The sequence below is a fragment of the Onychomys torridus genome, chromosome 1 (genome assembly GCF_903995425.1).
Source record: "Onychomys torridus chromosome 1, mOncTor1.1, whole genome shotgun sequence".
In the NCBI taxonomy this organism is placed as follows: Eukaryota; Metazoa; Chordata; class Mammalia; order Rodentia; family Cricetidae; genus Onychomys; species Onychomys torridus.
The window spans coordinates 154,746,712-154,761,948 of record NC_050443.1 but is presented as its reverse complement, the minus strand read 5'-3'; the positions used below and the strand labels follow the sequence as shown (position 1 = coordinate 154,761,948).

Genomic DNA, 15,237 nt, shown 5'->3' with positions numbered 1-15,237 from the left:
AACCAGTCTAGGTTGTCCTAGTAAACAAAACCTTTTACCCAGGCTCAGGCAAAACCTCTTAGGACACTCCATGGACCAAACCAAAAGGGCATGGAAGTAGGAGAAAAGTGTACTGAGAAGGGCCCCACCCGGAGGTGGGGGATGCGGGAGGGAGTGGTGGGAAGCAACTCAAATGCACTTTACAAACGCACAAAGCTGTACAACAGTAACAAAAACATTAAAAAGTGCACACTGTAAAGCATGCTGACACTATAACAAAGAAAGAACTCATTTGATAGGAGACTTATTTTGGGAGTATTTAATATAAGTTTTACAAATATCTCCTTTAGTTACAAATGCATATTACATTCTAAAAATTAATTTTTATTATGTTATTACATATTATAATAAAAAATATTCATTACATGTATTATAATGAAAATAACCAGTTTCTACAAAAATTTTGAATATATCCTTTTTACTTCTTTTGCTAGAATTTTACTACAGACCAGAATCATCAAAACAATCAGATATTACTTTACTTACCTCATAAGAACTTGGAAGTTTTAGTTTTAAGCTTAGAAATTTTTTAATAGTTCCTACAGTAACTCGTGTAGAACATCGAATGAATTTCTTCATGAGACCCTAAAGAGAAAAAAAATGACAAATTCAACACTCTTAATTTGTTTTTTCTAAAACCTTCGACATTCAGAGGCATATATTTGTAAATCCAGCATTCAGAGGATGAGATAGGATTTGAGTTTGACTTCCACCTGGGTTGCAGGGTGAAACAGTCTCATAAGACCACCCCAAACCAAACTGTACCAAACTAAAAACAAAGGCACGATTTCCACTATATGCTTTGAGTATTTTCAAAATGTAAAACAAACACTTTCAATTCTTTTAAGTAAATATGTTCTTAATCATCGCTTATTTACATGACATTCCTGAAGAATGCATTAGTCTGTAAATTAGCAAAATCCTGTCAAATTGCCGGGCAGTGATGGTGCACACCTTTAATCCCAGCAATCAGGAGGCAGAGCCAGGCAGATCTCTGTGAGTTCGAGGCCAGCCTGAGCTACCAGTGAGTTCCAGGAATGGCGCAAAGCTACACAGAGAAACCCTGTCTCGAACCCCCCCCCCCCCCCCCAAAAAAAATTCCTGTCAAGTAGACAATCTGTTTTTCTCGTAAGATATTTTTAAACAAAGAAAACAGTTTAGGGAAAGGGCCACAAAACTGTCAATATTTTATTAAATGATGTTACTCTGAAAACAGTAGGACTTCATGCAGAACCTGTCAATAACTGCAGAGAGCTGTATTTTTACAGAAGACTTGGGAGCAGCTCCAGACAGAGCAGAAAGGCATTGCTCTGTCCACAGCACACCTCAGCACCTGCCAGCTGTGCAGTGGGGGCTCTGGGATGAGGAAAAGCATTCCCCAGGGATGGGCTGCTGCCCTTTCTATATGTCATGAAGGTCTGTGTGCTTTGCTGGGTCTCTTGTTTTACACAAAGACATGATTCTCATTCACTCTTTAAGCTTGAGCAGAGTCCTGCCCTCCAACTGCTCCTCACATTACCGTTCAATTTCCTACCTGTCATTAATAATTCAGAGATGTCATAACAGTTAAGAGAATATTTTTAAGACAAGGCAAAAAAATGTTCCTAGAATTCATAATTCAATAAAGTCTGACACAAATCTAATAAAATTTCAATCTGGATTATGTGAAAGTTGACTTGGAAATACTTAGAAAATAAATGATATGCACTTTCTTTAGGAATACTTTCTAGGAAAACCAAATTAAACTTCCTGGTTGTGTGTTCCTGAGAACTACTGTATAGATGTCTAGAAAGCCTGACACCACAAGAAGGCAGTGACTAAGAGGTGCTGGGTAGAAGACAGGATGATGGACAGGAGCTAGGAGCTGGGCTTCTTCTCACCATCTCCTTGCTGACATGGAAAATGGAAGCACTTGTACTACATCCCAGTGCTCACAGGAAACTGCAGGGGTGGGGGATGGGAGGATGAGGTCCATGTCTAACTCTACCCTGCTCAGCTGTCTAGAAAGGATCAATATTCTTTCTTGGAACATCTGCATATCTAGACATACTACATGGAAGAAGACTATTTAGTTTCAAGAATGTCAGCTTCCCTTCCCATGACACAATGTTCTTATTCTGTCTCCTGTTGTCCAATTCAGGTCAGGAAATGCAGAATTCAGAAATGTCCCCTGCTGTGGGATGGTCTTTCTGTAAGCTCTGTTGGAAACAGCTGAAGGACTGGACAGGACAGAGAAACCTCTGTTTATATTCTAAGCTGTCTTCCCTGAGGCCACAGTGTGAGCACCCATGTCTGAAGTGCCCAGACTCAGCTACTTCAGAGGCAGTAGTTGTCAGAAGCTGGTAAAATAAGGCCCCAGCACCTGTCTTTCTTTCTTTCCTTCTCAAGAGTTACAAGACTAACTACAAAATCTGCAAAGTCCCTCCTGGGAGCTCAGAGGGGCCTGCAGTTCTAGGACATAGCTCAATCATTTGTTTTGTGGAGCTTTATAAAAACACAAAGCCAGCTTTTTGCTTTTTAAGCCCAAACACTTTATAATGTTTTCCTCTCATTTCTTCAGTATTAGGATTTACATCTCTACCAATCAGAGCAATTAACAAGTGTGACTTTAACTTCTTAAATTGCAATATAACACCATAGTCATTATTTAAAATGAACAATTTAGTAGTTTTTATAAAGTTGTTTAACCATTACAATATCTAATTTCAAAATTTTTCCTTGTCCTCTAAATAAGTCTTTTACACATGAGCAGTTGGCAGTTACTTCCTATTCCTGCTCCTACACCCACCAGGTACCTATTCATCTGTCTCAAGTGACACTCCTGTTTTTTGTTTAAAAACACATATCTTTACCACACAGCAAATAAATATTTATTTGCTTACTATGCTCCAGTATATTCTTTTATTGCAAGATGCTGATAAACTGAAAAATCTGAGTTAAAATGATTTTTTAAATTTCCTACTATAAAGTACCATTATTAGTAATATAGTAAATATTATAAAAATAGTAAAGAAATTCAACCCAGAGACCTGTTATTTACAGAGATGAAGTGAAAGAAAATTATAAACAGAAAATATGAACTTGTAAATAAAATAAAATGCAGAGAAAAACCCTCAATGACTAATATGTGCTTGGACAAAGTGACAAAAATCTACGTAAGAGCTAAAAAAGTGAACATTTGTAATGAGAATGAAAGTTATTGCCAATTAAAACACCAGGAAACTCTAAATAATATTTAAACAACAAGGAAAAAAATGAGACAGCATTGAGTCTTAAGAACCTTTAAGAAACAGTTTAATGATCAGACACAGGGAAACAGGATGAGAAATGAGGACTATGTAGAAAAATAATTAAATTCTTCAAGGATTTTTATCAGTTCTTTATATATATATAGGCACTTTATAACACAACTTCAAAACCTACTATTTCATTAATAAAATATATTAACCATGAAATTGGAAGCTTATAGTTTCAAGTAAAAGTAGAAGACTGAAGAATATAATTTAGGGCTGCAGAGGTGGCTCAGCAGTAAGAGCACCAGCACTCTCCAGAGGACCCAGGTTCAATTCTCAGCAGCCACATGACAGTTCACAACCACCTGTAACTCTGATGGCTTCTGCTGGCACCAGGCATGCACACGATGAACAGACATACACAGAGGTAAGACACCTACACATATAAAATAAAACTAAAATTCTTTAAAAAAGAATTTTACAAAGATAATTAATACAAAGGTTGGAGACACTGCTTGAAGGAAACCACCAGCCTGAGTTGGCCACTGCATTTTAAAAATCAGCCACTAGATGGTGGCATTGGCCTGGATGGTTGGGGTGGGAGGACAAGGTACCTGAAAAGCAAGGTCTTGACCACTCCCAGGTATGGTATTTCATAGGATGGCATTCAATTGCATTATATTAACAAAAACTTTGAAAGAAAGCACTTTGATGAGCTGGAAAGTGAAATCTGCCCACTCACCTTTACTACATTGTCCCCTGACTGCCCATTATTTCGTAAACAATCCAGACAGATAGCAATTTGTGGGTCACTTCTATGGTAGTCCTTATCATCTTGGTTTTCATCACCTTCTCCATCTGCTTTAGATTTGTCAACCTTTGAAACATCATCTGTATAAACGAAGCAAAGTCCACGTAACCCAAAGTTGAAAGTCAATCAACAATACGGTACTCACAAAAACAATAACCAACATAAAATATTTCCTAACTGGTCTGAAGAATAATTGAAAATGTTAATCCTTTTTAAACATACCCAACAATGGAATATTCATCTAAGGCATCAGAAACATAACAATGTAAGATTTCTGGGCATACTGAAAAATCCAAATGGAAGATTCTGGATTAACTATATTTGGTCATGAAAGATTGCAATTGGTGATTAGGCCACTTTAGAAGGCAAATAGAATACCAAATACTTCCAAATTCAGTAACAGATGTGTTCAAAATAAAAACCAAGTATTAACTTTCAAATTACATTCTCTCCAAAGTCTCTGAATTACAAATTATTTATAAAATCAATTATGGAAAAAAGAATTAGATTTTTAAAAGCATGCTTTGTAACCACTTAACATGTTAAAATTCCATGAAGAAAATATGAGGGGTTGGGGATTTAGCTCAGTGGTAGAGTGCTTGCCTAGCAAGCGCAAGGCCCTGGGTTTGGTCCTCAGCTCCAACCAAAAAAAAAAAAAGAAAGAAAATATGAATATTATACATACCATAAAATTTATTTAAAATGTTACATGCATGCAACTGTATTTATTGATGCCTTTATGGGATACCTTGAACAATGTTTCAGACATGCATTGTGCTAGGCCTGAGGTAACAATAACACAATTAAAGGTCATGAAGTCTGAACAGAAAATAACATCCCCAGGCTCATGAGCTTGTTGAATGGTGGTGCTGTTTGGGGAGGTTATGAAACCTTTAGTAGGTGGAGCCTTGAGGTTTTATTGCTAAGTTCCACATCCTGTTCTCTTCTTTGGGAGCCCCCTGCTCTTGCTCTGTGCCTTCCCTGCCATGATGCACTGCACTCTTGGACTGTCAGCTACAGGCTACCCTCCCCCCCCCCCCCCCCGCCACCACAGAAATGAGAAAAACAAACACTAAGTGTTAGCCTCCTCAGCATCATGGTGCCAGGATCCAGGAAAAGGCAAAAAGGGACAAATACAGGATGGGTAAGTAAATGAAATATGTGACCATGTTAAGAGTCAGGAAACCTTTTCAAATAAAACACAGCTACCTAAGCTAAATGTGAAAATTCAGCCAGCTAAGACCTCCACTTACAAAGTCCCCTTACCAATGAGGTTAGTCTTTGTTCAAATCAGTAAAAGCCTTACACTGTACCTTACAAAACTGGGAAGATGGCTTTCTTTTTCCCATCCGTGTTTACACAGAACCCATGTACAGACTGTCTTTAGGAACCAAACACGTAGCTCAGTAAAAAGCCCCACGCCCCAAAGCTAAAGACCAAACCCAAAAATATTTTGAAAAGGAGAAAAATAGGTAAAGGGAGATAAAATTCATAAACTAGGTTATACAAAATTATCTATTTTGTCTATGGAACTCATATATAAAACTAATTATAGCTTAAACCTATTCTATAATTCTGACGGCAATTCCATGTGTGTTAGTAAAAACTGGACTATTTAATTTATTTTATATTATCTACTTTTTGTAAAACGTCAAGCTAAGTCCACTGTACACAGGTAAAATAAGCTTTAGATGAAGTCATTTCAGCATCTTTCTTCATTTTGTTATGTTTAAAAACAGCCCCTTGCTACTATTATCTACTCATGAAAACTATTATCAAAGCTCCCCTGCTAAGGGTTTAGTTAAATAGTTAAGTAAACTATTAAAGCCATTAGCACCATCATAAATGAGAAAAAGAGACCCAGCATTTCCTCACCATCCGTACTGGCCTTGATTTTATGAAACTTTATGAACAAATCAAGGCTGGACACTAAGTTCACAAATGCACAGGGCACACTTGAATGGTACTTAGGGCATCCTGAATGAAGTCTTGTGTTTAAAAACATGAAGAATGGTATTACTTTCTGATTTAGATATCCCTTTGTATGGATAATATACACACACAGCTCCTTCTCAGTACAGCAACATTTGTCACTCTGCTGAAACTATTGTTACTATGTGTGTGCATGTGTGCGTGTGTATGTGTGTGTTATGCATGTGTGTTCATGGAGGCCAGGATTGAATCTTGGGTGCTCTTAAGTGCCATTCACCCTGCTTTTTTGAGATGGGGGTCTCTCACTGGCCTGGAACTCACTGACTAGGTTGACTGGCTGGCCGTCAAGCCCCAGAGACTGGCCTAGCTCTGCCTTCTTTGCGCTGACTTTTAAAGACTGTGTGTACAGGTGCACGTGTGGATGTTAGATCTCCAAGTCAGTGTCAGTCCTCCTTGTCACCTTGAGGGACTGAGGGACCAAACTTAGTTATCATGTCTGTGTGCAAGTAAGTAAGTATCTCTACCCACTGAGAATCTTGCTGGCCCATGCCTCACTCTTTTATGTGAGTTCTGGGGATCAAACTCAGGTCCTCATTCTTTTGAGGCAAGTACTTTATCCAATGAGTTCTCTCCAGGCCCTGCTGACATGATGGATTATTACTAGGGTCCAGAGAAGAAACCTGGACACTTGTTTTTCCTGGTGCTGGGAACATCTTGATGCGCACACAGAAACTCTTGCTGACAGATCCAAGACCTAACCCTGAACCACATCAGTGGTCCACCTGTGTTCCTTTCACGGCATCAGAGAGCATGGCAAACCCCGATGTGGCTTTTAACCACATTTCATTTCTGTCTCCAATCACAGTGCTTTTTTAAGTGAAGTAAAATTAAGGTGCCTTCACGACTGAGGTGCTCACTAAGATTATTTCTGACTTCAGGTTTTCCCGTCCTGAAACTATTGGTATTATCACCTATTCAATTTTCTCTTTCATGTCTTTCCTTTCTCCTCCCAAAGTCCAATTTCCTCTCTCCAATTACCTTCAATTGGAGTCATGCAGATCTGCAATAATTTAGATAGTATCTTATGAAAGGCTGCATTGAGTCTCGCACAGGAGAACTGTGAGTGTAGAAAGACATTACTCCACCAACGTAACAATGAGAGAAGGTGTCAGAAACATAAAGAGTTACCTTGTCCATTTTCTTGAGGTTTATTTTTCTTCCAAAATTCCAATTCACGCTGAAGTTCCTCTAATTTGAAGGAAAAAAATATGAAAACTATACGATGAGATCTTTAATAGAAATACTGATCTCATAAAATAAGAAAAGTCTGTAGAACCCAAAGAGCAACTTACGTTCTCGTAGTCCAGGTACCAGCTTAAATATAATTTCCTCCAATGTATTATCCAACCTTCCGGGGTTGAGGGGGACAAACAATGAAGATATCAGATTCCGATATGCAAACAGTTGAGATCTCCTACCCATACTATGAGACACAGACTGCCGGTGAGTTTACTTTTACTTACTTTTCACTTTTGTTAAACCACCTTTTACCTGCTCCACCAGTGCTGCCTTCCTTCATACGGAGCACGCCCACTTCTAGTACCCTTCCCTCGGTAGTATACTAATAGGGAAAAATGGTCCCAAAGTTCCTAGCCTTCCCTACATATACACCCTATGAACATGCCTTTGCCGTTCTTCACTTGGTCAAGAGGTAGAGAGTCTAGATCTCTGAGAATTCCCAATTCCAAGACTAGGGACTACCCCAGAAAATTGCTTAGACCAAAAGGAACATGGGACAAATAACTCTGACCTTGGACCTAGCCTAGGTCTTAAGAGGCACTGCAGTTCTGCTCCATGTACATCAATCAGCTAGGGGAGTACTCCACTGCCCTGCTGAGGCAGCCCCAGATCACTGCACTGGCAGTCCACCCCAACACACGGCAGAACCCAGCAGTTAACTGAATGAGCAGGAATGAGCAAAGCCAAGACCAGCTTGCTCACTAACCCACACCACTGCTGAGGAGAAAGGAATGCTTGCCATCTGAAGCACTAATTAGAGGTGGTTTGTCACGCAGCAACACCTAACATTCCCACTCTTTGAACCTCTACAATGCTGGTTCTTTTCTAAAATGAATGCTCTTCATTTCATTTTCTGAGAAATTTAGACAGTTTGACTCTTCCAGCTCCCTAGATACAAACTTATTTATCTTCTTATGCCTTCTTTTGGACTCTGCATATATCTGCTGTAGACACACCACACACAGAAAGAAAGAGAGAAGCAGAGACAGACAGACAGACAGACAGACACACACACACACAGACTTTGTTTTTAAATCTTTTTTTTCAATCTGAAGAAATGTGAAGAGTATAGTCTGTTACTTCTGTTCCATACTGTTACTTGCTGTTTTACCTTCCTCAACTCCCTATAATTGGTCTCTATGACAGTTTCACAGCTATCCGACAGTATGGCTTAACACCAACTCCCTGAAATTCCCTTTCCTCGTTTTTTTTTATTCTGTCTGTTCTATGTGCCTAAATACTTTTTCTTTATCCATACTAAAGTCATCCTCCAGTGCTGGGGAGCAGGTTCCTGGACTCTTCACAGACACCAAATCTGGATGGTCAAGCTCTTCATATAAAACACTGCAGGATGACATATCTAATACACATCTTCCTATAGATTCAAACCAGCTGGAGTCTGCATATAGTAATACAATGTGAATGCATTGGTTAATTTTATTGTTTGGGGATAATGACAATTAAATGCTAAGTACAGAAGCAATTTTTCTTGCATATATATCTGATGGGCACAGCTGGCCAAATCCATTGGAGGAAGAACCCAGCCATAAGGAGGGCTAAGTATTCCCTGTAGCTCTCTATACTCCACCTTCCTTCTTTCAGTTTTTCTGTGGGCCATGTTTCCGGGCTCCTCATCTATTTTTGTAGCTTTAAACTAACATGTGGGCAGTTGTTTGTCTCACCTTAGGTCTAGTCTGAATGTCCAACAGGTGCTGAACTCAGTCACCTCCTTTTACCCACTTATGTGGGTACCCACTATCTCATCAAATTCCTCCAGAGCAGCACAACATCCCTTGGCTACCTCCCTTCCTTAAACTTATAAATGATACTACAACACTCCCAAAGAGGCTCAAAGGGAAAGGACTCACTTTGTTCTTTCTTCCACTTTTCGCTGAGCTTTACTCTCAGCTACTTCTCAGTCTGTCTCCCACATATCCTTTCTTAATCACCTCACATCATCCTTCCATTCTTAGGCATCATCACACATCAATCTCTTTTCTCCCAGCACACATATTTTTCTTACTATTGCCTTCCTGATAATTTTATTACCAATACAGTTATCCAATCTAGTTCACCTGCATCTAAAAATAACTCAACTGAAATCACTCTGAAAAGCCCAAGAGAATGTTGTCATTTTAATTGCAGATACATTTCCTAAATATTATGTAATCTTATTTCAAACTTTTATTAAAAGATTTAAAAATGAAGTAAAAATGCTTTCAATGCCCAACTTATGCTCAAATAGCATAATAAATGATAAAGATTACAAATGTATACAATTAATTAAAATCAGACAAATTATGAAATATATTTCTTTACCTCAACATTTCTAATGGATTTGTTTCATGAACTTGGTTGCCACACCTTGGACAATCATTGCTGTCTTCAAAGTGCTGGACAATACAGGTCTTACAGACTATGAAGAGACAAGACAGTAGGTTAAAATTAAATTCTACGAACTTCTAAAATTACACCACCCAAATAAAGTCTAACAAATCAAAGCCCACTGCTACAATATCAAAAGAAAATTCCAATTTACTTACTGTTCCTACTAATATATTTATAAACTAAATACACTCTATTCATAGTCTATTAAAAACTGGCACATTTTACACAAAAGGGTCTTTTTCATTTAAAGGAGTATGACAGAAACAAGTAAAAGTTGTTGATTTTGCTTTTATTTCTTTTGTTAAAAGTTTGATTGCAATATAACTAATTCTCAATAAATGGACATGTAGCTCAGTGGTAAAGTATTACCATGCCTGTGAGGTCCTGGGTTTAATCCACAGCAACGGAAAAACAAAACCCTGGAGAGGATTACTTATTCCACCAGGGTGGTTCCTGGGACAAGCAGCAGTTATGACAGGATTTCTGGGACTTGCAGAGCATGATGAATCTGTGCTCACAGGTGCCATAGGGACATAAAGCACACAGACTAGGAAGTGGTTGTCATGTTGGCACAAAGGCACAAGAGGTGAACTGGAAGAATGGCTGAGAAATGGACAAGGGTAAATAGAATTTTAAATAAAGATTCTAAATAAAGAATAGAAGTTTGGAGCCATGTGTCAACATAGCCCACATGTCCTCTGAACAGTATTAATCTCTGTGGTCATGAGTTCCCTTTTATCTTTTACCTATGCTTCTGTTACCTAGTAAGCCAACTGTTCTGTCCAAATGTGTCCTTATGCAAATTTCAGCAACTGAACTATAAAACTGCAATCCAATTCCTATCCCAGTAATTCCCTTTCCCATATTATTTCTCTACACAATCTCCAATAGTCTCTGGGTATAGACCTGCTACCCTTCCTTCATTTTACAACTGTCTCCACACTGCTCCTTTCCCTCTCCTTATATCCCACATTCTCTGACAGAAGTCAAGTTTATCTAAGTGACTGGTCAAGAGCAAACACCAAGATTCCTACCACTGAGATTAGGTCTGCATTCAAGCATATCACATTGCCTAGAGCAACAATAGGGAAAATTCTGCCAGGCATTTAATTTAAAATTACTTAGTACATATGGGAAATAACATCTCTTACTTCATTTATTCAATGAACTGAATGTCAGGTATTATACTAGGAGCTGGCAATACAGGAATAAATGACAAAGTCCCCATCCTTAAAAAGTGTATATTATGCTTAGAAAGGCATACAAATTTTAGTTAATGATAAGTGGTAGTCTTATCTTCCCTGCCCTTACGAGGTAGAAGCAGAGTCCTGATGTCTGGCAGTTGTTTAGATGCAATGCTCAGGGTGGGCCTCTTAAGGTGACATCTAAACAGATCTTTCTATATTGTTTGATAAGGGCACTTAGGTCCCATACTATCTTTCTCTTTATTCCAACAGTCAAGGATAGTAACCTCTTCACTATAATTCTCCTGAAATGTAGATGAAAGACAACATCAGAAAACATGATTAAAAAATAAGACAATAAAAACCCAATGTATAATATAGAAGTAAATATGTCTTGTTCTTCAAGATATCCTGACACCTAAAGAGTGCATAAAAAATTTTTGTTTGTTTGATACAGGGCCTCATGTAGTGACTCAGGCTATGAATTCAATTCTTGATCCTCTTATTTCCAGCCCTCTAGTATCTGGGATTACACATAAGCCACTGCCATATCTAGATTCCAAAAAGGGTTCTCAAATGTTTGTTCAAAAGTCAAAATAATCTCTCAGAGGGTTGCCTTGTTAAAAGGGAGAAAGAATTCCTTTAGAAAATTCCTGCTATGTGCTCTTTCCCCAGTCATTAGATAACTTGAACTTAAAGTGTGTGTGTTTGGGGGGTGGGGTGCGGGGGTAGATAAGACCAGGGGTAAAGGGTTTTTGACAAAGCCTAATAATGCTAATACTGACCTAGAGCTCTGATTCTTGTGGTTCAAAAGTTTTATCACACTTAATGAATTCAGCAATCCATGGTTGTCTACCAACCTTGACCAAACACAGGTACATGCCATGCCCAGAGCAAATCCTTATTAGACCAGCCAAGACACTAAGGGTAAGACCCTATCCTCCCAGGGACACCAATGCTAATCTAAGTTATCTGATCAAAGGGACATAAAGCTGAAGCATCCAAAGGTACATGGAGTTCTAAAAATAAGTTGTGTGAGCTGCTTGTGACCAAAGCAGCAACCAGTGCCCGAACACTGATGAGGAATACTCATCTAAACTGTAGATCTGTATTGTTCAATAATGGTAGTCCCTGGTCACATGCTGTTACTGAGCACCTGAAATGTGGTTAATTTGAGATATATTGTGATTGTAAATACACATTAGATTTAAAATATTTAATAAAAAATTACCTAAATAATTTTTATGTTATTACAAGTTGGAATGACAAATATTTTAGATATATTGGGTTAAATATAAAACTTGTTTCTTTTAAATGTGGCTGTAAGATACTCTGTTTAACTTTTACTATTTTGTGCAGATGGCTGTTTTGTCTGCATGTATGTCTGTGCATGTGTGCAGTGCCCTCAGAGGCCAGAAGAAAGCATTAGATTCCCCCTAAACTGGAGTTATATTTATACATGGTAGTGAGCCAACATGGTGCTGTCAATAGAATCTGGATCGCCTGAAAGAGCAGTCTGTGATCTTAAGCACTGAGCCATCTCTTCAGCCCTATACTAATACTAGATATTGTTTAATTACACACGTGGGTTTTTGGGGGTTGTTAGGGACTAAATCCAGGGCCTTGCTCATGGCAGGCATGTGTTCAATCACTATGTCCCCAGCCTTGTTTAAAATTTTGCTACTGTTACGAACTGCAATGTAAAATATTTTCAGAGGGAGAGGTTTGCCAAAGGAGTTGCCACCCACAGGTTGAAAAACCACTGAATTAGACATATTAGTACAATCTAATAATTTGATTTTCACTACAACCCTATAAATTGGGTAGCAGTATTTGACCTCATACATGAAGAATGTGAGCAGATGACAAACCATGTAATAGCATGACAGTAGTACATGGTGAAGCCAGGACTTGAATCCAGAGTCTATTTCATAAACATATATCCATATATATCTCTTGCTGCTCTTTCCCACTATCTATAAAATGAGACTACCTTATTCATTTATTTGGGAGTTGTACAGTCAACTTGTAGAAATGGATCTCTTTTAGTATATTACATAAATAAATTGGCCTTTTCTAGTAGCTTATTTATTCTTTTCCTTAAAAAACAAGACTCTAGGAAATGTACCTCCTTCCTGGGGCACCGTGTTTATATTACACAAATTAGAGCTTGAGGAAATCCAGGCCCAAAGTTCAATGACAATGAAAAAATATGAAATGGGAAAAAGTTTCTAATGCTTAAAAACTTCATCACCAGGCAACTGAGTCTTAGTTTATAAGCTGAAATCTAGACTAGCAATAAAGCACACTTTAAGGTACCTTAAAGAAATGTCCAGCTGTTCTCCTGGCTAGCCTATCTGGCCTCTGAATGGTGTTCAAAAAGCCATAGTCTCTGGTAAGACTATGTATGGAGAGCACCAAGTCTTCCTCCTCACCAGCCACTCTAGAGATGTGGCTACGGCTACACGAAGCACCTGGGGCAGCAGCAGTTCAGCTCACCTGATGTCCTAGTTGGAAAAGCACTTCCATGATAATGCTAAAACTTGCCGAGTACTAGCCAGATACCAGGCTCTGGGCTCAGATCTTTGTATGGATTACATTTTGGGCCCTGGCCATACTCCTTCAACAAATGAGCAATGTACTAAAGAGCCTTAGAAGACTGCCCACAGCTTCCTAACGATGCAGCAGAACTGGCATCCAAATTTCCCATTTTAACATCTAAAGTACAATGCAATGTTATCTTAGGATAGAGTATTTAGTTCCTGACCTCAAGAAGATATCTTATTGTTGCTGTAGAGTGGTGAATAAATCCAGGCCTCAAGCATGCTAGGCTGGGACTCTATACCACCCCTTCCCCACTTTGTATCTTTAATTTATCATGAGTTTACCATAAACATCAATAAGTGAAAAAAAATCACTAAGTGAATTCTTTACTTCCACCATTCTTCAGGTTTGAACAAGGTCAAGTACACAAATTAACAGGAGATGACGATTATGCTGTCTGATACAGTTTTTCTAAATTGAGATGGGCAGCACCAACTGGCCACAGCTTTTGAAGAAGGTATCTGCAGGTTCCCTTTTGGACCAATTCAATTGCCCTGAGATTCTAACTCTGCAAAATCTCACTGGGGTAGCCAAAAAGGTAACTGGGAAACACTGGCAAAGTGATGCATGGTGGGCAGAAACTAGTCACAAACATCTTCCTTTACAGAAGCTGTTGTTAGATTGCCCCATTCTAGGATGTGGCTCTCTGCTGCACTATGATCAGAAGTACTTTGTCAACCCCAAGGATAATCACTGTCACAGGACAAGATATAATCAAATAGTATGTGAGTTAGTTGCAAGTAGGGGACCCAAAGTATCCAAGCACGATCATTCCGGATAATCCTGCCACAGACTGCCCACACGTAAATCTCACTTACTCCTCATTTGGCAAATGATTTATTCTGTGCCTGAGTATAAGGGAGATTTGTTATGGGGGCCAAATGTAATTACTGATTTATGTAGCCCGAATTCTAATTGGTCATAATAGTAAACACCCAGAGTCAGATATAGGGTAAAAGAGAAACAGAGCCAGGTGGTGGAGGCTCATGCCTTTGCTCCCTGTACGTGGGAGGCACACAGGCCTTTAATCCCAGCACTAGGGAGGTAGAGACAGACAGGAATATAAGGCGGGAGGAGACAGGAGTTCGTCCCCCCTCCCCCCTTTTCGGCTGAAGAGTCATATTGGTAAGAGGTGACTTTGGCTGGCTCCTTTACTTCTCTGATCTTTCAACATTTACCCCTATATCTGACTTGGGTTCTTATTAATAAGACCACTTAGAATTCATGCTACAGGACTGTAGTGTCTGGTAACTTGTAAGCTCTTGGTAAATGTGGGCTCTTTCTGCAAATCAGATTACTAGGTGAGCACAGTCTGAACAGGAGAATCACCATTAAGTTGAATACCATCAGACCTTAACTGACTTGATACACCTATCTTAACAGGTGCTCCACTGGGAGTGGAGTGTCCGTCACTTTGTGGCTAATATCCTGCAGCCTTTTCCACACCAAAGACACTTTGTAACTCTGATACAATGAGATTAAGACACACTGATTGCTTCACCTGGATGAAAACTGTCTTCTCATGTAGGACACTTCTTTTTCAGGAGTAATGTGGGGTGGGGTAGGTTCTTGTCCAACATCAGCTAACACTTCTCCACTAGACATTTTTTCCAGAACTTCATGTTCAGTACATTCCAGTAGTGCCTATTGGGCTAGACATCAGCTCACAGTCACTTCCCAATCATTTTAAAGACACCTGCTTTGATGCACTATTAAACATTGATTTCACAGCTAAATTATCCAACAA

General features: G+C 38.9%; 1 protein-coding gene across 3 annotated transcripts in view; it reads right to left on the bottom strand.

Annotated features, from left to right (window-relative positions):
- The window catches only part of Pcgf5 (polycomb group ring finger 5), a 113,718-nt gene that overhangs the window by 18,223 nt on the left and 80,258 nt on the right, over positions 1 to 15,237 (bottom strand). For all 3 annotated transcript variants that reach the window (XM_036167415.1, XM_036167435.1, XM_036167425.1), the window contains exons 3-7: positions 9,634 to 9,730; positions 7,368 to 7,423; positions 7,204 to 7,263; positions 4,015 to 4,163; positions 526 to 624 (exon numbers count right to left, since the gene is read on the bottom strand). In XM_036167415.1, coding sequence (XP_036023308.1) covers positions 526 to 624; positions 4,015 to 4,163; positions 7,204 to 7,263; positions 7,368 to 7,423; positions 9,634 to 9,730 — 461 coding nt within the window. The remainder of the gene's footprint in view (positions 1 to 525; positions 625 to 4,014; positions 4,164 to 7,203; positions 7,264 to 7,367; positions 7,424 to 9,633; positions 9,731 to 15,237) is intronic.